This window comes from Natator depressus, chromosome 6 (genome assembly GCF_965152275.1).
Source record: "Natator depressus isolate rNatDep1 chromosome 6, rNatDep2.hap1, whole genome shotgun sequence".
NCBI lineage: Eukaryota > Metazoa > Chordata > Testudines > Cheloniidae > Natator > Natator depressus.
Genome location: NC_134239.1, coordinates 8,977,569 through 9,004,163, shown reverse-complemented (window position 1 = coordinate 9,004,163; position 26,595 = coordinate 8,977,569). Strand labels below are relative to the sequence as shown.

The window sequence follows — 26,595 nt, the reverse complement described above, 5'->3', positions numbered from 1 at the left end:
CCAGGTGTCCTGGTCCCAGGATGGGGTGCAAGAAGGGTCAAAGTTGGTCTCAATCCCCCACCCCTGCCCCGACTGGTTCTCTAGCCTGGAGATGTGGAGTTGCTGGGACTCTCTGAAAACATGGCAGGAGGGTGAGGCCAGATAATTTTGGTGACATACCACGGCCCATACAAGGGTTTTAAATTCACGAGGTTGGCTGCTTCCCCACTGTGACCTGTACTGACCATGACAGTCATTAATGGCGGGCAGGGTCTAGTGGGTTAGTGTAGTGAGTGGGATGGGGGAGGGCTGGGAGTCAGAACTCCTGGGTTCTCCTCAGAGCTCTGGGAGGGGAGTGGGGTCCAATGAGTTAAACAAGGGGGGGTCTGGACTCAGGACCAGTTTGGGGTTAGGGGGCTCAGATCCCAAAGGCATGTGGGGACAGGGGACAGAGGACTCTCTCTTTGTCGGTAGCATCTACAAGTCTGACTGGGAACCAGTTTGGATAACTGGGCCAGCTTGTGGGAACTGGTCTGTGTTGTACCCAGAGGGAACTGTCTTCCTCTCCTCGCTGGGAGCCTGTAAACAGGCAGCTGCTGACAGTGTAAACTCTGCTGTGCTTCACCCCAACAACTGATCTCCCCTCAGGCCTGGGGGTTGTGCAGACAGAGGTCATGTCGTCCTTGCTTATAACCTCTGTCTCTCTCCAGGGGCCCAGCGCCCCTGAAGGGTTAGCGCTCTGCACAGCTACAGCGCGGAGAAGAGATGGTAGGGATGGAGTCTATTGTTTTGGAGGGGGCATGGGAGCCGGGACTCCTGGGTTCTATCCCAGTTCTGGCAGGGGAGTGGGGTCTATTGGGCACCTGCAGGGGGTTAGGCCAGATGACTCTTGCAGTCCCTTCTAACCCTATGAATCTATGATCAGGCCCTGGGGCGGTGGGTTCCCATCTTCTCTGCAGTTCCTCCGAACTCCCTGATGCAACGCTAGGTGAACTGGTACCAAACAGGAGCCTAGGGTGCAGCTGCCCCTGCCAACCTGTGGGCCCCCACCCAGTGCGTGTGGTGCTGATGCCTGGCTGGGCTTTCAGCCCTGCCTATGGTAAGTTTGCGCCCCACTGCAGTCGGACATGTTCTCCTGGCGTGGCATGTGGGGAAAGTGAGGCACCCGCTGGGGAAGGGAGTCAGTGAGGCAGTCAATGACAGAACCCAAGAGTCCTGGCTCCCGCGCCCCCTCGAACCCACTCCCCTGCCAGAGCCGGGGACAGGACCCGGGAGTGGGCGCCAGGGTGGGTGACAGCAGCTGTCCAACAGTCTGACCCCGCCCACTGGTTCTCTGTGGCTCCTCCCCCTCCGTGTAGACCCCTCCCCACTCGTCAGCGCCAGGGAGGTGGCAGCCTCCCGGGCAGTGTAACACCCCCGCAGCCACGCCCCCAGCGGAGGTGAGAACCGCAGCCCCCGGCAGGCATTGCTCCCCGCCCGATCAGAGCCCCCCCCGCGCTATGCCTTCTGGGAGCTGTAGTCCTTTCCCCATCAGCTCGGTGGGAGAACTACAGCCCCCACAATGCATCGCGCTCTCCCCGCGCCTCATGGGAGGTGTAGTTCTACTGGCCGCCTTTAGCGCGGACCCTGTCGGGGCCCGAACTACAACTCCCACAAACCCCCGGGGCCCGGACCCCTTTCAAGGGCCCCCCCTTCCCCCGTTGCTCTTGCCCTTGGGCCAGTCCCGCGATGGCCGCCGCAGCCGGGGGGAGCTGCCCCGCCGAGTCGCTGGGCTACTGCCTGGCCCAGCTGCGGGGCGGGGCCGAGCCCGGGCTGGGCCGGGCTCTGTTGGCCCTGCGGACCCGGCACATCAAGCAGCCCGGCGGGATCGAGCGGTTCCGGGCCCGCGGGGGGCTGGGGCCCCTGCTGGGGCTCCTGGCTGGGGCCCTCCGGCCCCGCCGCACCCTCGACCTGGCCCTCAGCATCCTGGGCAACTGCTGCACCGAGGGGGGGAGCCGGGCCCAGGTGCGGGAGCTGGGGGGGATCCCCTCGCTGGGTGAGTGACGCGGCGGGGAATCCCCGACGCGAAATGGTACGGTCCGGGGCCACCTGCCAGGCCTGGGGGTGCAGCCTGGGTGTCGTTCCCCCCCCCCCCCCCCCGAGCCAGAGTGGTACAGTCCAGGGTTACCCTAGTCCTGCCAGGCCTGGGGGTGGAGCCTGGGTACTTCCCCCGCCCCGAGCCAGGGTGGCACAGTCTGGGGTTACCCTGCTCTGGGTCGTCCCCCCCCCCCCCCCCGAGCCAAAATGGTTCTGTCTGTGGTCCCCTTGAGATGTAATGGTATGGTCTGGGGTTACCCTGCAATGGCCAGGCCAAATTGGTACAGCCTGCGGTCTCCTTGCACCTGTTAGCCTGGAGGTGCAGCTTAAATCCCACCGAGCTGAAATGGTACTGTCCAGGGCGCCCCCCAGCCGAAGTGGCATGTTTCTGGATTCTCACGGTCCAGGGTTGCCCTGCACCCACCCGCCCGCCCTGGGAGGTTGCATCTGGGGCCCCTGTGCTCTCACATTGTGGAACTTGGGCTCCCCCATTGGTGCCGCAATAGTGCTGTGCCTTGATTTCTCTCTCTCTTCCCTGGGTACGGTGTGGCTTGGCGTTCCCCCCGTGCAATTTGGGGGGAACGCCAAGCCACAATGGTACAATTTGGGGTCCCCACTGGTGGTACAGGCCTGTGCCCGCTCCATCTCTCCTTGGGGTGGAACTACCTTGTGTCTCATGTCCACCCCAGAGGCGGCTACATCTCCCCACTGGACAAGGGATCCCTGTATAAACAGTCCCCGTGCCCCACCCCGGAGGTGGCTGCACCTCAGCACTGGATGAGAAATCCCTGGATAAACAGCCCCTTTGACCCCCCCAGAGATGGCTGCATCTCAGCTCTGTGCAAGGGATAATGCACTCACCATGGTTCACAGATGATTTCTCTCTCTCTCTCCCCCCAGTGATGATCCTGAAATCGCTTGGAGTCGAAAGTATCCACAACCGGACAGCACGGGCCCTGGGCAACCTGGCCATTGATGTAGAGAACTTGCAGGCTATCCATGATGCTGGTGAGTGGGGTCATGCCCCCCCCCCTTGCCAACCTGCGAATGGAGGATGGGGGAAGACTAGGAACTGGGATTCTTGCCCCATATTGGGGAGCCCCTCGGATCCTGCTAGCCGAAGTGTAGTACTGAGGCTCACCCCATACTGGGCATCCCCTGCTGACCTGGGCTGGGGTAATGGGAATTGTTCCATACAGGGAACCCCTCTCTGCTTGCTTGTGTGGGAGTAATAGGGGGGCTCACCCCCATACCGGGGAGCGCCCTGCTGACCTGGGGGATAATGGGATTCACTCCTATATTGGGGAGCCCGCTCTCTGATCCCTTGTGGGGGTAATATTGGTGTTCACCCCGTACCGGAGAGGAGCCATGTTGGGGTTCACCTGCATACTGAGGAGTCCCCTGCTGACCTGGGAGGGGGTAATTGGGGTTCATTCTCTGGATCTGGGGCTCACTAACCCCCTTTCTCTCTCCGCCCCCTCCCAGGCGCGGTGCCACCCCTGGTTCAAGTCCTTGCCAGCTCCCAGGACAGCGAGTGCCTACAGAGCATCATTCGGGCCCTGCGCAACCTGGGCGCCACCCCAGCGCACCGCCTGGCGCTGGCCCAGCAGGGCGCAGTGCGGGCCATCTCCGAGCGCCTGGCTGCCAGCCCCGACGACCCCGCCCTGGCTGCTGCAGCTGCCCGGGCCCTGCTAGAGCTCACCAAGGGCTGCAGCCGGGACTGCGCTGAGCAGCTGAGCCTGGGGGGCGGGGTGGCCCCCCTGGTGGCATTAGCCGGGCACAGCAAGCGGGCAGTGCGGGAGGCGGCCGTCTCGGCGCTGTCCAATCTCTGCCTGCAAGGGATGCTGCGGCCGGCCGTGGGCAACGCTGGAGGCGTGGCGGTGCTGGTGGGGGAGATCCGGCGCCGGCACGGGGCGGGAGCCGCCGGTGCCGTCCTGCAGCCCCTGGTCAGGGCGCTGTGCCTGCTGTGCCGGGAGGCCATGAACCGCAGCCGGGTCCGGGAGGCTGGCGGGCTGGAGCTGCTGCTGGCGCTGCTGCAGGATGGGCGCCAGCGAGGCTGCCACGCCCGTGTGGTCGTGGCCTTCGTGGCCTTCTTCTACGACCAGGAGGCGCTGGAGGTTCTGCAGGCTGGCGGGCTGGTGGCCCTGCTGGTGGGGCGGCTGGTGGCCCAGGGCCAGTGGGCTGCGCGCTGCGAGGAGGAGGACAAGGAAGAGGAGGGAGAAAGCGAGGATGAGCGGGACGCTGCCTCCTTTGACTTCCCCCCCGAGGGGCGACGGGAGAGCGGGGCACCGGAAGGGGAGTCACCCAGCTTCCAGAGACTCAGGTGAGCGTCTCTCCTGGTGTGCTTGGGGCTCGCTTGAGGGGTTCTCCTCCCCACTCCCTAGTGCTCCCCCCCCCCCCCCCAGCCCTCCTGGTTTCCCCGCCCCCTGCTTGCTCCAGTGCTCCTGACTAACTAGCTTGTCTCCCTTCCCTGTTCCTGCTCGCTTGCTCTGGGCTCCCTTGGTTCCCCCTTCCTCTCTGCACTCGGGGCTTCCTTGACCCCCACCCCAGCTCTCACTCCTTCCCTCTTGCCACAGGTCCTGGCTGCTCTCTGAGGGTTACATTGCCAGTCCCGGCGACCTCTCCCCACAGTGGTCCCCCGACGGCTCCTTCAGCCCCACCCTCGAGCTGCAGGACGACACGCCGGGGCCTGGCCGGCTGCCTGTGGGGCTGGGCTCGCCCACCTGCTTAGCTCCTCCGTCGCTGGAGCCGGCTGCCAGGGTGCAGTGCTTGGCACCCGGGGCAGAGCTGGACTCAACTGTGGTTGATGGGAGCCATCAGGCAGAGACGCCAGGTGCTGAGGCACCGGTCCTGGCACGTTTGGCTACAGCCGGAGCTGCCGGGCACCATCCAGCAGAGTTACTGCCAGCTGCGGCACCGGATTTAGCTGCCAGGCACCATACAGCATTGCCTAATCCAGCCAGGACGGGTGAGCACAGCGCAGCCCCCATGGTGCTGCTGGCTACACCAAAGTCCACTGGGACCAAGAGAGAGAATCTGGCACAGATTGCCCCGGACGCTGCCAGCACCGCCCGGAACCTGCAGGCTCAGTTGCCGCGGTCAGCGACCCCGAATGAGGAGCTCTCGCCAAACTGCGCTCGGACTGACTTGCAAAATCCAGCATGGTTCCCGGATGTGGCAGCCACTGAAGAGTTGTGTCCAGGCACCCTGGTGTCAGCCAGGCCTGGCTGGCACGTCACGGCACCATCAGACGAGCCAGGTCCAGCGCTGGTGTCGCCAATTCCCAACGGGGCCAGCCGGTCCAATCGGGCACCAAGCCCCGTTCCCGAGCGTCTGCGTCCAGCATCGCCAATTCCCACCAGGGCCAGCCGGTCCGATCGGGCACCAAGCCCCGTTCCCGAGCATCTGCGTCCGGTGTCGCCAATTCCCGCTGGGGCCAGCCGGTCCGATCCAGCACCGAGCCCAATTCCCAAGGATATACGTCTGATTTCTCCGATTCCTACCGGGACTGAGCAGCGCCTCCTTGCCGATGACTTCCTGGAGCCCCAGCCCGCTGCTTTCTCCTCGCGGCGCCGTGGCAAATCACGTCCCCATCCAGACGTGGCCCCTTCTACGCCGGCTCTCTTCCATCCCCCAGGCAAGGCCCTGGCCCCACAGTTCTTGTTGTGGGGTGGGGAGGAGGAGCTATCGGCCCCCGAGGCGCCTGCCCTGCTGCTGCTGTCCCGGTTCTCCCAGGCTGAGGACCCCAGCCGCAGCCTGGTGACGGGCCCGGTGCTGCGGGGGCTGCTGACCTATGTCACCGGAGCCCCTGCCCCTTTACCCCGTTGCCTGCGGCTGCTGCATCGGCTCACGTGCAACCCCATCTGCCTGGAGGCCTTTGTGCGCTGCTACGCCCCCTCCCTGCTGCGGGCCTGGCTGGTGCTGGGCGTTCCCCCAGAGGAGGCTGCCGCCGTGGGACATGAGACCCCCAGAAGCCCAGGCAGCAGGCACCAGGCTGGCAGGAGGTTCAAGGAGTTGGGTGAGTCCTCTCCCCCGCTGAGCCCCGGTCCCAGGGCACGGGGATCCCCCCCGCTGTGCCCCAGGGGTAGGTGAGCGCCCCAGTCCTGGGCAATGGGGGTCACCCTGCTGCATTATGGGGCTCCCAGCATCCCAGTGTGAGAGCACTCTGTCCCCGAAGAACTTGGGTCCTCTCTCCAGTAGCCCCCCACTGAGGGAATTGGGGTTTGCTCTAGGTTAATGGGGGTCTCCTGCTCCCCAGCTCAGGGTGAGCCTCCTACTTCCACTGTCAGGTTCACAGTGCCCCGGCGTGGCACTAGGGGGAGCTGTGTGGCAGGGCACGGGGCTGGGCAGGGAATGCTGCGCGGTGGGGGCTGGGCACCCTGCTGGGGCGGGGGGCGGGATTTGGAAGGATGCTGTGTCACAGGAGCTGTCCTGCTGTGGGGCGTTGGGGGCGGGGGGCTCATGCTGCAGGGGCAGGGCAGGGGGATGGGAGATCTGCGCCGTGGGGTGTTGGGGGAGGGGCTCTGACATGCTGCCCCCCTCCCCAGGCGAGGCCCTGCTGTGCAATCTGTGTGTCCAGGCTGAGTCGGCCTTCGGGGCGGGCGTCCTCACCCACATGCTGCTCTCGGGCACCGAGGCCGACCAAGTGGCCTGTGCCGTGGCCCTGCCCCTCATCTGCAGGTGGGTGGCACCGGGGGGGGGAGGCGGTGCATGGGTGGGCAGGGGGCTGGTCATTGAGGGGGCTGGGCCCAGCTGGTGGAAGGAGGCCGTTCTGGGGGAGGTGGTGGGAATGGAGGCTGCGGGGGAGGTTGTGGGGCTGATCCAGGGAGATCCTGGGCCCATCTGGTGGGGGGAGGGGAGGGGGAGGCTGGGGGCCGATCCGGGGACTGATCTATACCCCCTCCCCCCCCCCCCCCCGCCCCACAGGAAGAAGTCCCTCTGCCGGAGGCTGCTCCTGGAGCACTCGGGCCTGCGCCTCCTGCTGGCTGCATTGACAAGTGGCGCCGACCCGCCCTTCACCTTCTATGCCGTGGACTCGCTCTCCCTGCTGCTGGGGGCTGCCGCCCCCCTCCCCGCCCCGCCCGCCCCCAAGCGCTCCCGGCTGGCAGCCTCCCCGCCGTGCCCCTACGAGCGGCTGGTGAGGGCGGGCGGGGCGGACCTGCAGTTCCGGCTGGACTCGGGCGCCCTGGTGCCGGCCTCGCGCCCGGCCGCGTGCGCCGGCTCCGACGTCCTGCGGGCCATGCTGGCGGGCGGGTTTGCTGAGGCCCGCCAGGCCCTGGTGCCCATCCGCGGGGCGGCGCCCGCCCCCTTCCTGGTGCTGACCCACTTCCTGCACGGCTGCCGGGGCGAGCCCTGCCCGGCCCTCGGGGGCCTGTTCCCACCCGGCGAGGGGGAGCTGGCGGAGCAGACGCTGGCGGTGGCCGAGCAGTTCCTGCTGCCCGAGCTGCAGGAGCTGGTGGAGGAGGCGTTGTGCCGGCAGCACCTGCGCCCCGGCGCCGGCCCGGCCCGGCTGTACCGGCTTGCGGAGCGGCTGGGCCGGGGGCAGCTGCTGCGCCGCTGTGCCCGCTACGTCCTGCTGGGGGCGTCGGAGGAGCCCGCCGGCCGGGCGGCCGCGCTGGGGCGGATCCTCCGAGTCACCGGAGACCCCAAGGGCCTGGCCCAGGAGCTGCTGGAGGTTGCCATGGAGACGCCATGGGGAATGGGCACTGATGGGACCTAGGCTAGGGGGCTGGCTGAGAGCACCGCCCATGCCCCTCTGGGTGGGGGGGGGGCTGGGCTTAGGGCACTCTCTGTACCCCTCTGGATGGGGGGCTTTGGGAATAGAGGAGGTTGGGGGTCAGGGAGCTGTGGGGAGGTTGATAGTGGGGGGGAACTGAGGGGGAGAAATGGGGTAATGGCAAGGTGAGGAATGGGGATATGGGACCCATGCAGCGAGAGGTATCGGGGCAGTGGGGACGAGCCGCTGACCCCCAGGAAAATTTGGGATCCCTTCTCTGGAGTGAGTCATCTCCCCTTCCCCCGGGCTATGGCACAGGGTGGGAGCCTGCCTGCAACCTTCCCCGAGGAAGGGATTGTGGCGTGTTTTGGGGGGGCGTGTCCCTACTTTTGCAGCACAGGGCACCCCAATTCCCCACTTGAGGCCACAGCGAGTGGCTGGGGGGAGGGGGGGCCCTTGACTGGAGGCTGGCCCAGGGCAGTGTGTGGGCTTTGTCTGCACAGAGATCTGCCCCCACCTTGTTTCCTACGTCCCGGGTAGGGTAGGCCCGGGGGGCGCTCAGCGGTACCCCCCCCCCATGCTGCAGGGAACGGTGAGGGGCAGCCGGGGTTGCTGCTCTGTGCTGGCGAGGGGATGGGTGTGTACGACGGGAGTGTATTGAATAAGCTACTGTACGTGGAGAAATACAGGGTGGGCTTCGCTACGCACATGTGTCTGTCTCTCTTCATTCTGCTGCGCCCCCTCCCCTCCCCCCCCCCCCAAACTGGGGAGAGAATCCAGGAGTCCTGACTCCCAGCATCATCATCTTCCCCCTCCACCCCCCCGAATGGGGGAGAGAACTGAGGAGTCCTGGCTCCTACTCCCCAGCCTGCTAGACGTGATCCTGGCCCCCTAGAGCTGGAGAGAGAACCCAGGAGTCCTGGCTCCTCGCCCCTGCTACTGTCTATCCCCGTCCACCCCAGCTGAGGCTAATCTCCCATCTCTGCACCTGGCTGGGGTGTGGTGGGGGCAGTGGCAGCGTGGGATCTGCCCCCGGCCTGGGGGGGGCGGTGCCTGAGCCTGGAAGGGGCTGGGGCAGCACCAGTCCGAGGGGGCTGGGGACAAGGATGGGGGTGGTGGATTGGGGGTGGGGGGGAACCAGGCTGTGGACTCCCTGCTTGGTGCTGGCTGCTCTTCCAGCTGGGCCCCCCCTCCTCCCCTCCCTGTGTCACAGGAAAGGCCTGCTGCTCAACTGCTTCCAGATGGGCTGGGGGGGAAGGGAGGGCTGCTTCCTGAGTGCGGGGCCTGGGATGTGTCATCCCCCCCGCCTCTCCTTCCCCCCCCCCCCCAGCCTCTCCTCTGTCCCCTGCCACTGGGAGCCACCGTCAGCCTGCCCTCCATCCTCTGCCACTGGGAGCCCCCCCAGCTTCTCTTCCTGCCCCACCCAGTCTCTCCTCTATCCTCTGCCACTGGGAGCCCCCTAAGCCTGCCCTCCATCCCCCACCACTAGGAGCCCCTCCAGCCTCTCCTCTGTCCTCTGCCACTGGGAGACCCCCCAGACTCTCTTCCTCCCCCTCAGCTTCTCCTCTTCTCCCCCCCCCCCGTCTCTCCTCTGTCCTCTGCCACTGGGAGCCCCCCAGCCTTTCCTCCATCCCCTGCCCCTGGGAGCCCTCCCCCAGCCTGCCCTGCCCCCACTATCACTGCCAGGGGTCCTGCCTGGCTCCCTCTGTTCCCTCCCCCCCCATCACCCACCTCCCTCGCTCCTGGGATCTGCCCTTCGCTCCCCCCTCTGGTTCTCCTGGCTGGGGGACCTCTCTTCCCCCTTTCTTGGCTCCGGCCCCGGCCCCTCTCCCCACATCCTGTGAACAGTCAGCCAATTCTCTCATTTGGTGACAGTTTTTTCCCAACGTCCCAGCCAGAAAAGCCCGAGCCGGAACCCCCCCGGCCCTGCGGCCTCCCCACTTCCCTTAGCGTCAGCAGCAAGAGGGGAATGGCACAAGAGAGAACCCAGGAGTCCGGGCTCCCAGCCCCTGCTCTAACCCACAAGCCGCACTCCCCTCCCAGCGCAGCGCTGGCCCACTGGGGGCCCTCAGCAGGAGTAGTTTTGGGCCCCCCCCCACAAAAGGAAGAGGGCCCCTAAGCAATGGCTTAGCCTGTTTATGCCTAGCTTGGGGGGGGGAGGGAGGGAGGGAAAGAGAAGAGGGGTCCAGGCTCCCAGCCCCACCAGTTGCTGGTCCCAGCTCCCCAACCCATGGGGTGGAACCCAGGAGTCTGGGCTCCCCGCCCCTGCCCCAGCCCGCTAATCGCCACTCCCCTTCCTTGGGGGGTGGAACCCAGGAGTCCGGGCTCCCCATCTAGCCACCACCCACTCGTCCCCGCTCCCCTCCCGTGGGGGACGGAACCCAGGAGTCCGGGCTCCCCATACAGCCACCAGCGTCTCGTCTCCACTCCCGTCCGTTGGGGGATGGAACCCAGGAGTCCGAGCTCCCCATCTAGCCACCACCCACTCGTCTCCACTCCCCTCCCTTGGGGGATGGAACCCAGGAGTCCGGGCTCCCCATACAGTCACCACCCACTCGTCCCCACTCCCCTTCCTTGGGGAATTGAACCCAGGAGTCCGAGCTCCCCATCCAGCCACCACCGTCTCGTCTCCACTCCCCTCCGTTGGGGGATTGAACCCAGGAGTCCGAGCTCCCCATCCAGCCACCACCCACTCGTCTCCACTCCCCTCCCTTGGGGGATGGAACCCAGGAGTCCGGGCTCCCCGTCCCTGTCCTGACCCGCTGGCCCCTGGCCCCTCCCTCAGGGCTGGAACCCAGGAGTCCGGGCTCCCAGCCCCGCGCGCCGAGCGATGCCCCGTTGCCATACATGGTCAGCGCGCAGGGGCCGGAGCCGGGCTCCCTGGCTCTCCGGGAAGACGCGTCACGGGGCGGGAGGGGATCGGGGGGGGGGCTCTGCCTCCATCCGCCGCTGGGGCCGGGCCGCCATGGACGACCTGGGTAAGGGACCCGCTGCCAGGCTGGGACCCGCCGCGCCCAGCCCGGCCCCAGCCCCAGCCCCTCGCCCTGCGCCCGCTGCCCCGCTCACTGTTTCCCCTCCTTCCCTCCCTTCCTTCTCTCCTTCCCTGCCTTCCTTCTCTCTTTCCCTCTTTTTCTCTCCCTTTTCCTCTCTCCTTCTTTCTTTTTTTCTTTCACTCCCTTCCTTTTCTCTCTCCCCCTTTTCCTCATTCGCTCCCTTCTTTTTCTCTCCCCTTCTCTCTTTTTCTCTCCCTTTTCCTCTCTTTCTCTCTCTTCTTTCTCTCTCTCTCTCTTTTCTCTCTCTCATTCACTCCCTTCTTTTTCTCTCTCCTCTTTTCTCTCTCTCATTCGCTCCCTTCTTTTTCTCTCTCCTTCTCTCTTTTTCTCTCCCTTTTCCTCTCTTTCTCTCCTTTCTCTCTCTCCCTCTTTTCTCTCTCTCATTCGCTCCCTTCTTTCCCTCTCTTTCTCTCTCTTCTCTCCTTTTCACTCCTGTCTTTCTCTCTCTCTTTCTCTCCCCCCCAACTTTTCCTCTCTCGCGGGCTGCTTTTTGCTCCCATCCATCCTTCTCCCCCCCCCCCCCGCCATTCCCCAGAGCGGTCAGGGCATGGGGAAGGAGGATTTTTTTGAGGGGGGGTTGCGTCCCCCCTCCCCAGCCTGTCCCCATCTGGAGGAGAAGGAATTTCTCACCACATTCCTGTGGCTTTGTGGGGCCTGGGGTGGGGCCCAACCTGCAGGGGGCGCTAATAACCAGGGACCTCCCCCCCACCCCCCGCCAGCACCCTCCCTGCTGCCCCCCTCAGAAAGTTATACCCATGTGCCGCAGGGTCCCTTCTCTTCAACCCTTAACACGTGTGTGTGTGGGGGGGGCAGTGCTGAGGTGGGAAGAGATGGGGGGCTGTGTCCCGGGAAGGTGTCCCAGGAATAGGGGTGGGGGCAGGCTGTGGGTGGGCTGTGTTATTGGGCGATGGGTGGGTGTTTCACGCTGCGGGGAGGCTGTGTCCTAGGAAGGGTGTTTGGGGGCTGCACTCCAGGAAGGAGCCGGGGGGGGGGGCAGGGCTGTGGGAGGGGGGTCCCAGAATATAGGATCTGGGTTGGGGGGGGTCTGAGTCCTAAGAGCAGGGGCTGGATCCCAGGGGAGGGAGCTAAACTGGGGGGATAGGGTGCTGAGTTGTGGGGTGCCGAGGTTGTCCATCCCCAACCCAGGTAAGAGCCCCAGTGAGTCCTGCCGTGAAGACATGTCTGTGCTGGGGTACGGGTGTGGGGGGTTCACTGAGCCCCCCACCCCAGGATTCACCCCCCCTTGCCAGATTTCCCCAGCACCCCCTCCCAGCAGGAGTGTTGCTGCCCTCTCTTCCTGGCCCCAAACCAGCAGGGTGGGGCGGGCAGCCCACAGCAGGTGTGACCAGGACTGGGGGAACCACTGGGTGAGGAGGGGTTCTGGCTGCGGGGGGAGCCATGGAGGCTGGATGGTCAACCCTCACCCTGGGCTCACTAAACCTGAATCTCACTTTCCCCCTCTGTCCCCTGGTCTGGTTTGTTATTGTAGGGTCTCCTGTGACTGACAGAGGGACTGTATTCATTGTGGTTTGTTGTTGTAGGGTCTCCTGTGAGGGCTGTGACCACAAGCAGTGGTTTGCTAGTGTAGGGTCACTTGGGAGGGCTATCCATGCTGGGTTATTATTGTAGGGTTTCTTCCGGACCTCCAGGGCTGCTGACACTCCTTTGTTATTGTAGGGTTGTCCACAAGGACTCCTTTATTTTTATATGGTTGCTTATGGGCCTTGAGGCTGAACACCTGCAATTGTTTGCTGCAGGGACATTTACGAGATTGCTTTGTTATCGTAGGGTCTCTTGTGAGCACAAGGCTCTATACACTGGGTTGTTATTGTAGGGTGGCTCGTGAGCAGCAGGAGCTGTTTGGTTGGGTGGGGCCTCATGTGAGATATGGGTGGCATGTGCTGTTTTGTTATTGTAGGGTCTCGTATTTACACATGTTGGTTTGTCATTGTAGGGACTTGGATTTACGCGTGATAGTTTGTTGTAGGGAGGTGAATTTACACACAATGGTTTGTTGTTGCAGAGTGCTTGGAAGCACTGGGGTTACAAGCTCTGGTTTATTTTTGTAGGGTCTCCCATAAGCAGTTGCTGAAAATACTGCTTTGTTGTTGTAGGGTGCCCATTATTGTAGGGCCTCCTGTGCATGCTGTGCAGGTTTGTTATGGTAGGGGGATAATGGGCACTCTGTGTTATTGTAGGGTCTCCTGTGAGCACAGCAATGTGTTGTTATGGTCGGAGGGACAGTGGACACTCTGTGTTATCGTAGGGTCTCCTGTGAGCACTGCAATGGGTTGTTATGGAAGGGGGGCAGTGGGCACTCTGTGTTATCGTAGGGTCTCCTGTGAGCACAGCAATGGGTTGTTATGGTCGGAGGTGCAGTGGGCACTCTGTGTTATTGTAGGGTCTCCTGTGAGCACAGCAATGGGTTGTTATGGTTGGAGGGGCAGTGGACACTCTGTGTTATTGTAGGGTCTCCTGTGAGCACAGCAATGGGTTGTTATGGAAGGGGGGCAGTGGGCACTCTGTGTTATCGTAGGGTCTCCTGTGAGCACAGCAATGGGTTGTTATGGTTGGAGGGGCAGTGGGCACTCTGTGTTATCGTAGGGTCTCCTGTGAGCACAGCAATGGGTTGTTATGGTTGGAGGGGCAGTGGACACTCTGTGTTATTGTAGGGTCTCCTGTGAGCACAGCAATGGGTTGTTATGGTCGGAGGGACAGTGGGCACTCTGTGTTATCGTAGGGTCTCCTGTGAGCACAGCAATGGGTTGTTATGGTCGGAGGTGCAGTGGGCACTCTGTGTTATCGTAGGGTCTCCTGTGAGCACAGCAATGGGTTGTTATGGTCGGAGGTGCAGTGGGCACTCTGTGTTATCGTAGGGTCTCCTGTGAGCACAGCAATGGGTTGTTATGGTCGGAGGTGCAGTGGGCACTCTGTGTTATCGTAGGGTCTCCTGTGAGCACAGCAATGGGTTGTTATGGTCGGAGGTGCAGTGGGCACTCTGTGTTATCGTAGGGTCTCCTGTGAGCACAGCAATGGGTTGTTATGGTTGGAGGGACAGTGGACACTCTGTGTTATCGTAGGGTCTCCTGTGAGCACAGCAATGGGTTGTTATGGTCGGAGGGACAGTGGGCACTCTGTGTTATCGTAGGGTCTTCTTTGACTGCGGTGCTGGGTTGCTTGCCCAGGGTGCTGGTGAGGGCTGAGTCAGGCTGGTGTGTGATCCATGGTCTTGCCCCTCCCTGGCTTGGCTGCTCCTGGCTGCTGGGGAATGAAAAGGCCTCTGTGGGGCTCAGTCTGTGGTGGAAAATGTTCCCACAAAGGAGTGATTGTATGAGAGGGGGGAGTTGGCTGGGGTGGGAAAGGGGCAGGGGCGCTCTCCCCGCATAGTCAATGGTGGCCCCCCTGTGGTGCTAGGAGGTGCAGGGAGTGGATGGGGGGCTCAGCAGGGGGTGCCGTGCTGCAGGGAGAGGATGGGGGGCTCAGTGGGGGGTGCTGTGCTGCGGGGAGTGGATGGGGGGGCTCAGCAGGGGGCGCTGTGCTGCAGGGAGTGTGGCGGGGAACTATCCCTTCACAGATTGTGCTAATCCCAATGCCCCTCTGTCCCTCCTCCCCATCTGCCCCCCCATCTCCTTCTGTCCCGTCTCCTTTTCCAGGGGACTCTGGCTCCCCTTCTTTCCTGCTTGGCCCCCGTATAGTGGTGTTTGGTATGTACTGTATGAGCTCCCCATGTTCACAGCACATGTGGCTACTCCTAGGGCACTGCCTCGGGGAATCATTTGTATTGCTAAAGGTTGAATCTATTCTTGGGAGAGGAGTGGGGTCTAATGGTCAGAGCATGGGGCTGGGAGTCAGGACTACTGGGTTCTATCCCAGATCTGAGAGGGCAGTGGAGTCTTTTGGTAAGAGGTGGGGGGGCTGGGAGTCAGGACTCCTGGGTTCTATCCCAGCTCCGGGAGGGTAGTGGGGTCTAGTGGGGGATAGAGGATCAGGACTCCAGGAGCCTTCCCCCAGCTTTGGGAAACTACAGATCTTGATGCTAATTCCACAGCCCCGGACCTGGGCATCCTCTCTTCCTTTTCTTGTCCCTTGTCTCTGCTTCCCCAAGCCCCTGCTCCCTCTCTGTGCCCCCTCCCCCCCAGCAGTCCACCCCAGATCCATCCTAGCCTCTCCCCGACCCCCCACCTCTCTCTGCTCCCCCGACAGATGCCCTGCTGGCTGATCTGGAGACCACCACCTCTCACATTTCCAAGCGCCCAGTACTGCTCACGGACTCTGGGGCAGCCCATGCTAATGGGCTGGGGCAGGATGGGACGCCTGAGGCCAGGCCCCCTCCTCCACCCTACAATCCTCAGCAGCAGGTAACACTAGGGGGGTACTGCAGGGAGTGGGGCGAGGGCTCAGTAGGGGGCGCTCTTCTCTGTCAGTGCTGGCCTGGCCCCAATCTGCCAGTGTGGTGCTAGGGGGCGCTGAGCTGCAGGGAGCAGGGACGATCAATCCCTGTGCAGCTGTTCATCAGGCTCTGCACCCCACCCCAGAGGTGGCTGCATCTCCCTGGTTAGTCTGAGACCCAGCAATCTCATGTCACTGGTGAATAGAGGCCCATTCAGTGACTCCTTGCACCCCCTCATGTCTCTCTCTTTGCAGGCCATGTCCATGGACCCTCTGCCTGTCTCTGCCCTGCCTAGCGGGGGCGATAAAGAGCATCTCTACAGGTGGGTCCCGAGCACGGCAGGGTTAGGTCTACAGGGGGCGGTACTGGGAGGGAGTGAAGGGTATGAGTGTGGGTAAGGAGCTGGGGGGGGAGCTCACTGGGGGAAGGGAGGGAGAGACTGGCAGGGGTGGGGTGTGTAGGGCGGGGGAGAAGTGGGTGGGAGTGGAGGGGTGGGGGCAGGGGAGAAGAAGCGGGCGGGGTGGGGTTTCTGGGGCAGGGGAGGAGAAGTGTGCGGTGGGGAGTGTGGGGTGGGGAAGGAGAAGCGAGCGGGGATGGGGCAGGGGTGGCAGCAGGCAGGCCTCCCCTTGGCTTTGGCCCAGTCCCTGCTGGCCATGGTCCAGCTGCTCCATTAAGAGGCTCCCTATAAATAGCGTCTCCATCCCGCCCTGCCTCCCCACTGCTCCCTGGGCTGGGTGGGAGCTGGCTCCTCCCTGCGAGGTGGCTGGGGGAGGGGGGCTGCTCCCCGCACTCTGCTCACCCTCTGCTCCCCCCCAGCACTGTCTGCAAGCCCCGCTCGCCCCGGCCCAAGGAGCCAGCCGCGCCACCCTTCTCCTCGTCCAGCGGGGTGCTGGGTGCCGGCCTCTGTGAGCTGGACCGGCTGCTGCAGGAGCTCAACGCCACACAGTTCAACATCACAGGTAGGGCGCTGCCACCCTCACCCGCGGCACTGCTGCTTTGGCGCACCGCCGCCCCCTGCTGGTCCGGGATCCAGGCTCCCCTCCGGGGCACCGCCACCCCCTGGGCCGGGCTCCCCTCCGGAATACCGCCGCCCCCTGCTGGTCCGGGATCCAGGCTCCCCTCTGGGGCACCGCCGCCCCCTGCTGGTCCGGGATCCGGGCTCCCCTCCGGGGCACCGCCACCCCCTGGGCCGGGCTCCCCTCCGGAATACTGCCTCCCCCTGCTGGTCCGGGTTCTAGGCTCCCCTCCGGGGCACCGCCGCCCCCTGCTGGTCCGGGATCCGGTCTCTCCTCTGGGGCATCGCCACCCCCTGGGCCGGGATCCGGGCTCCCCTCCGGGGCACCGCCGCCCCCAGCTGGGCCAGGATACGGCCTCCCCTCCATGGCACTGGCATGCTCTATTGGCCTGGGATTGGGGCCACTCTAGGCCTTAGCATCTCTCCCTATGGTTGTGAAATATTTTCCCCTGGTGGATACGCTTGGTCACTGCAGGCAACTAATGGAAATACTGTGTATGTATGTGTGCGTTTGTCTGTCTGTCTGTCTTTTCCCCAGACGAAATCATGTCCCAGTTCCCATCCAACAAGGGCCCTGATGGGGAGAAGCGGAAGGAGAAACCAGAGGATGCTGGGGAAGGGGGGTCCCCAAGCCAGTGAGTGACCCTCCCATTTCTGGCGGTTGGTCCATGGGGTTAAATATCCCACTGGTTGGGACTCCAGACTCAGTACTGAATGGGCAACACCCCAGAGGTGGCTGCATCTCAGTGCCAGGTGAAGGATCCCTGTATAATCAGCCACTGCACGCTCCCCCTTCCCCCCCCCCCCCCGAAGCATATGCATTTCAGGCGGGGTGAGGGATTCCTGTACAAACAGCGCTGGGAGCCTTTGGTGGGAAGTTGGGGGGCCCAATGACCATGCTGTCGTTTCCCTCCTAGCTCGGCTGGCTCCACCCCCCCTCCTGTGAAGCCATCAGCCACATCTGCTACCCTGGAGCTGGACAAACTCATGGCCTCATTGTCGGACTTCAGAGTCCAGAGCAACGTGAGTCTGGTACAGAGGCACTATGGGGGACAAGGCTCAGTCTGGGGGTGGGGGCTAATGGGATTCGGACTCTTCCTGTCCCCCGATGGGATCCAGTAAGTGTGGGAGTAAAAGAAGCAATGGGGGGAGGGGGCACGTGTGTGCAAGAGGAGGGACTTGTGTGTGTGTGTGTGAGAGAGTGAGAGCGAGCAAAGGCTGGTATGTGGACAAGGGAGAATGTGTGTGCAAATGTGTGTGCAGAAATGGGAGTAGAAAAGCATGTGTGAGAAGTGGTGTATGCAAATGTATGCACAAATGAGGGTTCAATGGCGTGTCTGAGTGAGCCTCTAAATGATCATGGAAGAGCAAGTGTGCTAATGAGCAAATGCACATGAATGTGCAAGATGCAGTGCATGCAAATGAGCATGGGAGAGTGTGTGCGCAAGGGGCAGTATGTGCAAATGAGTGAGCAAGGGGCAGTGTGTGCACATAAGTGTGCACAATAATTAGTGTGAGAGTCAGTGTGCAAGGGACCCTGGGTCTGTGTGGATGTGGAAATGAACATGCAAGAAAGAATGTGTGGGAATAAGTTCATGAGCCCACAGGCATGCACGCAGTATGTGTGTTCAAGCAAGTGCAAAGGTCGGTTTGTGTGTGTGCAAATGGGGGTGCAAGAAAGAGCGACCCAGCAGGTGGGCAAGCGAGTGTGGAAGTGGCTGTGGCAAGTATCTGGGCATGGGTGAGAAACCACAGGTGTTGGTGCCAACATGGGTGACGGGGGCTGTGATCGTGAGTGTGAAAAAGGACACGGTGGTGCACAAGCGCGTGCCCTCTTACAGGGGAGCCAGGAGGGGTGAGTCTGGGGGACAGCTGGCAGCTGCCTGGGATCAGACGTGGCCTGGTGAGATCACCCGTGTGGCGGGCAGCTGACTCTGCCTGTCCCCTGCCTACAGCTGCCCTGCGGGAGCCCAGGCACCGGGCACATTCCTGCCCTGGCACCAGCCTTCTGACAGCCCACACTCTGGTATGTGGCTCAGCCTGGCCTGCTGCTGTGTGCCGTGTGGTGCTGTTTGGCACTGGACAGTGCTGGGGCGGCGAGCTGCCGCCGTGGGGCAGGGCAGGGTGGCATCCTTCTGGGTGTGGTGATGCACAGCGCAGCATCAGGCTCTGTAGCTTGCTGGGATGGTACTGCATGGCATTGGGTATTGTATAGCATGGCATGGTGCAGCCCGGTGCTGCTGGTTTGGCCTGGTGGACAGGTGAACACAGCGAGTGCCTGGTGTGGGATTCTCTGTCTAACTGGAATGGGTGTGGCACCGAATGCCAAGGTAGGTAACAGATGACTTGGCGTGGTGCCCCATATCCCAGCAGCAGGGTACAGCGTAGTGCAGAAACCAGTCTGGCATGGCACTGTGACGTTCCCCTGGTGTTATCTGGACTGGTGATCTGCTAGGTCACTCCAATCCTCAACTCTGGGAGCCAGCCTTACCCTGCTCTGCTGTGAGAACCCCCACTCCTGGGCTGGTCACGCACAGCCTCTGGCATGTCAGCTGCTCCCTGCTACGTGAGTGAGCACTTTTGGCCAGCTGCTGCTTGGATTGTGCAACCGAGTGACACTAGCCAATAGCTCCGGTCCCAGACACAACCCTAGGAACCTCCATCTGGCAGTGTCCAGTTATGCCCACTGGACTCTGCAAGCTCATATGAGTTTGTCAATTTAACAAAGCAATTGCTATGTACCAGGCTTGTTATCCCAAGGGGAGACTCTGACACACTGCAAACCAAACGCACTGCTTCAGGTAGAATAAACAAAAAGATTTATTAACTACAAAATATAGATTTAAGTTATTGTAAGTCAAAGCACAACAAGTCAGATTTGGTCAAATGAAATAAAAGCAAAACGCATTCTAAGCTGATCTTAACACTTTCAGTGTCCTTACCAACTTAGATGCTTCTCACCACAGGCTGGCTGGTTGCCCTTCAACCAGGCTCTCCCCTTTGATCAGCGCTTCAGTCACTTGGTGGTGATGGTGTCTGTAGATGGAGGTGGAAGAGAGAGAGCATGGCAAAATGTCTCTCCCTTTTATCATGTCCTTTCCTCCCTCTTGGCTTTGCCCCCCACACCCCTTCAGAGTCAGGTGAGCATTACCTCATCGTAGTCCCTGGCTGACCAAGGGAAGGGGGGTGACTCACTCGAGAGCCCAGCAGATCCTTTGTTGCTGCCTAGGCCAGTGTCCTTTGTTCCTGTGAGGCTGGGCTGGGTTTGTCCCATACATGCCCTGATGAGGTGTGAACTGCCCCTCAGCTCCTGGAGAGTTTTTGCCTGGGCTTGTTTTAAGCTGTGAGGACACCTTTTCAGCCTCATAACTACATACATGAAATCACACACCTATTACAACATGTTTACAACATCACTATAACAACAATGCTCAGTTCCATCATGAGTCTTCTGAAGACACCCGACATGACAAACTTTGCATTGGCTACCACACAATCAAGATAAGGATGAAGATGGGGATGCAGGGTGTTCCCCCGAGGTACAGAGCATCACCTGGCGTGGAATGGTGGCTGGCATGGCCTGTGGCATGAAATGGATTGGGGTGGCATGCTCTGATCTGCCCTGGCATGGGTAAGGGGGTGCTGTGGTACAGACTGGCCAGCACCCACCATGGCTGGGTGGCAGAGGCTGTGGCCAGGTTTGGGGTGGCTGGTTGGCGTAACGCCTGGCACAGTGAGTTGGGGGCAGGGAGTTAGGGTGCTGTTTGTGGCCATGGGGCACGGGGTGTTGTGGTGCTTCAGAGGCTGTGTGGCAGGGACGGGCACAATTTGGTGTCCTGTGTCATTCCTTGGAGGGGTGGGGGGGGGAAGATGGGGGCAATGAATGGGATGCGACCGGTGCTTTGTGGAACAGTTTGGTGTCATTTGTGGTTACGGCTCCTGCAGGGCCATACAGCCCTGCCTGGTGCCAATACGGGCAGCTTGGTTTGGCGCTGCGTGGCGCGCCCTGCATTGCTCTCCGTTGGGACACAGCGTGGTGCTGTATCGCCCAGGCGCCTTTTGGTGCATGTCTCAGCACCTCATATCACAGCCGGTTCCCTTCCAGCTCCCAGGGGTCTCGGCCGCGCCACCCCCGGCCCCCGCCCGAGTCTCCCTGGCGCAGCAGCCGGTGATGTCATCCGTCTGCCCCAGCCCCTCGGGGCCGCCCCCCCCAGGAGCGCCGGCCCCGCAGGGTGGCAACTTGGACAGCATGCTGGTGATGCTGCAGTCGGACCTGAGCCGCCAGGGGATCTCCACCAGCACCAAGGGGCTGTGTGCCTCCTGCCAGAAACCCATCGCTGGGCAGGTGCGGGGAGGACTGGGGGCACCTGGGGGGGAAGGGGGAGGGGAAATCAGGGAGGTGGGTACAGGACTCAGGGGCTGGGGGCGCGCAGAGGAGCAGGGCACTTGGGAGCAATCAGGGGTAGGACTGGGAAGTGGATTAGGGGAGGACAGATTGGGGAGGGGGCGGGGTCAGTTTTGGAAGGGGAGGGACAGGTTGGAAGAGCGGGTGGGAGATGCGGAGGATGTGGTAGGGCACAGAGTGGACGGGGGGTGGGACCGTGCAGCACTGGGGAGGGGGAGGGTGGGGGAAAAGGAGGAGCACCAGGTGGGGTGTGAGGGGGAGGGCAGGCAGGTCAGGGGAGGGGCTATCTGGCGGACGAGGAGGGGTTGGGGGAAATGGGGGGAGGGAGGAAGAGGCCTGTGGAGGTGGGAGTCCAGGACTAGTGAGGGGAAAGGGAGGGGCCAGTGTGGGAAGTGGGAGAAGGGAGGAGCTGAGTCTTTTCTCCTCTTGGTAATGGGTGTGCATCCATCTATCTATCTGTCTGTCTGTCTGCCCTCCCACCCGCCCTTGCCCAGGTGGTGACGGCGCTGGGCAACACCTGGCACCCCGAGCACTTCGTCTGCACCCACTGCCAGAAGGAGATGGGGGGCAGCAACTTCTTCGAGAAGGATGGCGCCCCCTACTGTGAGAGGGACTACTTCCAGCTTTTCTCGCCCCGCTGCGGCCTCTGCAATGAGCCCATCCTGGATGTGAGTTGGCCACGCAGCACCCTGCTGGTGCCATTCCCTCAGAGCTCAGTGCAGTGCAGGAGGATGCAGTGCTGCACAGTGCTGTGTGAGAGAGTGCAGTGCCATGCAGTGTTATGAAGGGTGAGAGCACAGTGCCAATGAATGCAGTGCAGTGTGAGAGTGCAGTGCCATGCACTGTTATGAAGGGTGAGAGCACAGTGCCAGACAATGCAGTGCAGTGTGAGAGTGCTGTGCAGTACCTTGTAGTGTGACAGTGTTAGAGCATGCAGTGACATTCGGTGTGAGAGCACAGTTCAACACAATTCAGTGCAGTGTTAGTGTAGTGCCACACGGGGCAGCACATTGCAAAAAGTGTACCCTCAATGTGAGACAGCACAGTGCCACACAGTGTAGTGCATGCAGTGATACACAGTGTGACAGAGCAGTGTGCCACACGGTGCAATGCAGCACTGTAGAATGCAGTGCTATATACTTTGGTATAGTGCTATAGCGTGTAGTGTGAGCAATGCAGTGGCTGAGTGCAGTTAAACACAATGCAGTGCAGTACTGTATGGAGTGACTGCATGCAGTGAGACCCAACAGCATGTGTGGTGAGGCTATAGAATGCAGTGCACTGACTGCACTGTTATGACATGGAATGTAGGGCTGCAGATTGCAGTGTGATAGAATACAGTGCACTGACATAAAACAGTCCAGTACAGATTGCCAGTGCAGTGCTAGAGAAGGCAGGGTAATGCCTCAGAAAGCAGTGAGAATCTATGGGATGCAGTGTGCTATGATGCAGAGTGACACAACAGTACATGGAACATTGCAGGGCAATGCAGTGTAACATAAGGCAGTGGGTGTGGGTGGGGAATTGGCCATGCAGCGCCAGAGTGTAGCGTGGTGCAGTGGAATCTAGGGTGGTAGCTCCCCCTTCAGGCAAGTGGGGTCATCTCACCCTGTGTGATGAGACCGCCCCCCCCCCCCCCGGGGAACAACCTGAAACTGTGAGACCACTGTGCCTCCTTAACTCTCCAGCCTGGGCTGTCTCTCACAAAGCTATGCCAGTGACAAGCAGCAAACCCCTCCAGGTGCTGTGATCACTCAGCCATCAGCATGGGGAGCCCCACACCCAGCGAAATTGCATGAAGGCTCTCTCAGCCAGGCATGAATTATAAAGAGAGAGGCACCAGCCAATCACCCCAGTCCCCAGCCTTGCACCCCAGAAATATACCGTCTTACACTGCTCAAGACTCTCTTGGACAGTGAAAGCTCATTAATTAGTTCGCCACGCCAACAAAGGGTAGTGGACATGCGATGGCCCTTGTTAACCTGAGCCGAGATTCCCCAAGCACTTCAACCAAAACTGCACTGTTTTAGGTGAAATTTAAACAGATTTATTAACTACAGAAAGATCGATTTTAAGTGATTATAAGTAGCTGGCATAGAGCTCAAAGTTGGTTACAGAAGAAATAAAAATAAATTTGCACTCTAAAGTCTACAGACTAAGCAAGATTTGAGTCAAGCAGTTTCTCACCCTAATAGATGGTACCGGCAGCTCACAGTTCTCAATACACAGGCTGGATTCCCTTCCCAGCCTGGGACCAATCTCCCTAGTTCAAAGTCTTTGTCTTCCAGATGCTCTTGCAGGTGTTGAGATGGGGGAGAAGAGAGGCCAAGTGATGATGTCACTCTCCCTCTTTTATACTTTCCTCCAGCTGCCAGAATGATCCTTGCTGTGATGTGGGTTAGGCGGCTTTCACTGGGTATGTGCCCTCTCTGAGGAGTCTCTGGGATGACCACTGGAAGAGTCGATTCCCCTTAATGGGCCATCAACACATATCTGGCTGGTCCTGTTGTAAATCTGTCTTACTAGGCGCTCCTTTGTTGCCTCTCAAAGGCTGGCTGTGGGCGATTCCCAATCTCACCACCTATTCCAGTAACACACACATAGCAAAATTTCATAATGTCAGATACAACGATCACATGTCCAATCCAACAGGATAGCAATGTTCAATGGCTCAAGACTTCTGAAATGATACCTCACAAGGCATACGTTGTACAAAACACTTCATAATCATACTGCAGTGGTGAATGTGGGGGGGCCCAGGGTGCTATTTTGAGGCACAGAGTGTCACACCCTGACTCTGTCCCTTCCAGAAAATGGTGACAGCTCTGGACAAGAACTGGCACCCGGAGCATTTCTGCTGTGTGAAGTGCGGGAGGCCCTTCGGGGAGGAAGGTGAGTGAGCACCCCTGCCCCACTGTATCCCACATCTCAGGGGACCTAGGCTGCGCCCCAGTAACCCCTCCATGAGACACACCAGTCCCCCAACTAGCATTGCCCCCATTGCTTGACAGAGAACAGCACCCCCAACTAGCACTGCCCCCCACTGCACCCTCTCTGTGGGAGCACCCAGACCCCTCACTTGCAGTGACCCTCCCCAGCCTGCTGCAGTGCGGCCGGTCACTGAGGAGCCCACTGGACCCTGCTCTCTGTCTCCCCCCACAGGCTTCCATGAGAAGGACGGCCAGCAGTACTGCCGCCAGGACTTCTACGAGCTCTTCTCCACGCGCTGCCAGGGCTGTGGCCAGGCCATCCTGGAGAACTACATCTCGGCCCTCAGCGCCCTCTGGCACCCTGAGTGCTTTGTCTGCAGGGTGAGGCCCCCCCTCACCGCCCGGGCACAGCGCTGTGGGGCTGGAGGGGAGGGGGCAGTGGGGGAGGAGGTGGGGGAAGAGGGCAGTGCAATGTTGGGGTAGGAGGGACCATGGAGGGAATAGGGGAGGGGCACTCTGGGGGATGGGGGAGTGCTGGGAGTATGGGGAATGTGCAGTGCTGGGGGGGAGGAGATGGGGAAGCGCAGAGGAAGTGGGGGGATGGGGCAGTGCAGAGGGAAGGTGCAGTGCAGGGGGAGGTGGGGGGAATGGGGAGGGGGCAGTGTGGGTGGAGGCAGGGGATGGAGTGCAGGGGGATGGGGAGTGGGAGGGGAAGATGCAGTGCGAGCAGTGGTGGGGGAGGGGGCAATGTGGGGGATGAGGGGACGGGGCAGTGCAGGGGGCTGTGGGAGTGTGGAGAAGGTGGGGGAGGGGCTGTGGGGGATAGGGCAGTGAAGAGGGAAGGTGAAATGAGGGGGAGGTGGGGGAGGGAGTGCAGGGGGATGGGGAGTGGGAGGGGAAGATGCAGTGCGAGCAGTGGTGGGGGAGGGGGCAATGTGGGGGATGAGGGGACGGGGCAGTGCAGGGGGCTGTGGGAGTGTGGGGAAGGTGGGGGAGGGGCTGTGGGGGATAGGGCAGTGCAGAGGGAAGGTGAAATGAGGGGGAGGTGGGGGAGGGAGTGCAGGGGGATGGGGAGTGGGAGGGGAAGATGCAGTGTGAGCAGTGGTGGGGGAGGGGGCAATGTGGGGGATGAGGGGATGGGGCAGTGCAGGGAGCTGTGGGAGTGTGGGGAAGGTGGGGAGGGGCTGTGGGGGATGGGGCAGTGCAGAGGGAAGGTGAAATGTGGGGGGGAGGTGGGGGGAATGGGGAGGGGGCAGGGTGGGAGGAGGCAGGGGAGGGAGTGCAGGGGGATGGGGAGTGGGAGGGGAAGATGCAGTGTGAGCAGTGGCGGGGGAGGGGGCAATGTGGGGGATGAGGGGACGGGGCAGTGCAGGGGGCTGTGGGAGTCTGGGGAAGGTGGGGGAGGGGGCAGTGCGGGGGGGAGGCGGGGGGCCGGGAAGGGGGCCATGCAGGGAGAGGTGAGGGGAGGGAAGCCGGGGCAGCGTGTGGGAGGGGCGGTGCGTGCACTCACCCCTCCTGCCCCTTCCCCCCCCAGGAGTGCTACGCGCCGTTCCTGCAGGGCAGTTTTTTCGAGCATGACGGGCGGCCCTTCTGCGAGACGCACTACCACAAACAGCGGGGCTCGCTGTGCTGGGGCTGCGAGAAGCCCATCGCCGGGCGCTGCATCACCGCCATGGCCCGCAAGTTCCACCCCGAGCACTTCGTCTGCGCCTTCTGCCTCAAGCAGCTCAACAAGGGCACCTTCAAGGAGCAGAACGACAAGCCCTACTGCCACCCCTGCTTCCTCAAGCTCTTCGGCTGAGCCCCGCCCTTCTCCAGGCAGGCCCCGCCCCCGGGCCCAGCCACACCCCAACAGGCCCCGCCCCCTGCCCTAGCCACACCCCCAACAGGCCCCGCCCCCTGGCCCAGCCACATCCCATCATACCCCGCCTCCTGGCCCAGCAGGCCCCGCCCCTGGCCCAGCCATGTTGGGCAAGCCACGCCCCACCCCACAGCCGTGCTTCAGCAGGCCATGCCCTGGGCACATTCACCCCCCAGCAGGGGGCACCCCACAGAAAGGCCACGCCCCGGCAGGCCCCTTAGCTGGCATAGCCACGCCCACCGTCTCTGAGTGGGGGATGGAAAGGCCATGGTCCCCAGCACAGGCATGTCAATCATTGCCAAAGGCGGGGTAAGCCATGCCTCCCAAGATACCCTGGGAAGCACCGCCTCTTTCGGAGCCAAACCACAGCCGGCAGGGGCCAGCACATCTGCCATTCCTCCCACGCTGCTGATAGGTCTTGCCCGTCCCCCCCAAGCCACCTGGAGGCCCCGCCCCCGTGCTAAGCAGAATTCGAACCCCAGGCCCACAGGGGATGGGCACTGGCCATGGATCACCTTGTCCAACAAGAAGGCATGGTCATTGGGGGCAGAGAGGAAGGGCCCCCGGGCTAAGGTCTGCCTTCAATGGGGTGTGGCTGTCTGGGCTAAGCCCCGGCCCCTGGGCACAGCAAAGTGGGGGGAACGTGGCTTATTTTTTCCAAAACTCACGTTGAAATGTCATAGGATCACAAAGTGTCTTCAGCTCTGGGCTGGGGGTGTGTGGGTGGGGAATGGGGGGGAGGGGGCGTAAAATGGGGCAGGTGGGAGATAATTCAGGGGAAGGGGAGAAAGGGGTTTATTACAAGCACAAATAAGGGAGGTATTTTATATTCATGCTAATGTGTTGCTGTTTAAACACAGTGGGGGTCTCTCCAGACTGGCACCAACAATCCTCACCCCCAACGCTATGTGGCTGTTAAACAGCCCCTGCGCCCTGCCCCAGAGGTGGCTGCATCTCAGTGCAGGGTGAGGGATTCCTGTATAAACAGCCCCTTTGCCCCACCCTAGAGGTGGCTGCTTTGCAGTGCCGGGTGAGGGCTCCCTGTATAAACAGCCCCTGTATGCCACCACAGAGACAATGGGGTGGGGAATAGGATTGGAGGCCTTTCCCCTCTAGGGGGTGCTGGAGTGTGGAGGGGTGATTGCCTGCGTATGGGGACCCTACTGTGCT

The 26,595-nt window shown here is 61.8% G+C and overlaps 2 protein-coding genes across 3 annotated transcripts; both read left to right on the top strand.

Moving 5' to 3' along the window:
• Positions 1-1,707: 1,707 nt before the first annotated feature.
• ARMC5 (armadillo repeat containing 5) lies at positions 1,708-7,784 on the top strand. Of its 2 annotated transcripts, none has more exons than XM_074954317.1 (6): positions 1,708-2,014; positions 2,956-3,063; positions 3,541-4,378; positions 4,632-6,073; positions 6,603-6,735; positions 6,982-7,784. In XM_074954317.1, the coding sequence occupies exons 1-6, from the start codon at positions 1,708-1,710 to the stop codon at positions 7,772-7,774; spliced, it is 3,621 nt and encodes a 1,206-aa protein (XP_074810418.1). In that variant the 3' UTR covers positions 7,775-7,784. The 2 variants fall into 2 exon arrangements, with proteins under 2 accessions (XP_074810418.1, XP_074810419.1); XM_074954318.1 differs by having other exon boundaries at positions 1,849-1,983.
• Positions 7,785-10,693: 2,909 nt separating this feature from the next.
• Positions 10,694-25,464, top strand: TGFB1I1 (transforming growth factor beta 1 induced transcript 1). Its single transcript, XM_074954354.1, has 11 exons — positions 10,694-10,749; positions 15,028-15,182; positions 15,469-15,536; positions 16,031-16,173; positions 16,768-16,864; positions 17,147-17,252; positions 20,335-20,574; positions 21,129-21,302; positions 23,445-23,526; positions 23,797-23,945; positions 25,099-25,464. The coding sequence occupies exons 1-11, from the start codon at positions 10,737-10,739 to the stop codon at positions 25,363-25,365; spliced, it is 1,494 nt and encodes a 497-aa protein (XP_074810455.1). The 5' UTR covers positions 10,694-10,736; the 3' UTR covers positions 25,366-25,464.
• The last annotated feature ends 1,131 nt before the right edge of the window (positions 25,465-26,595 follow it).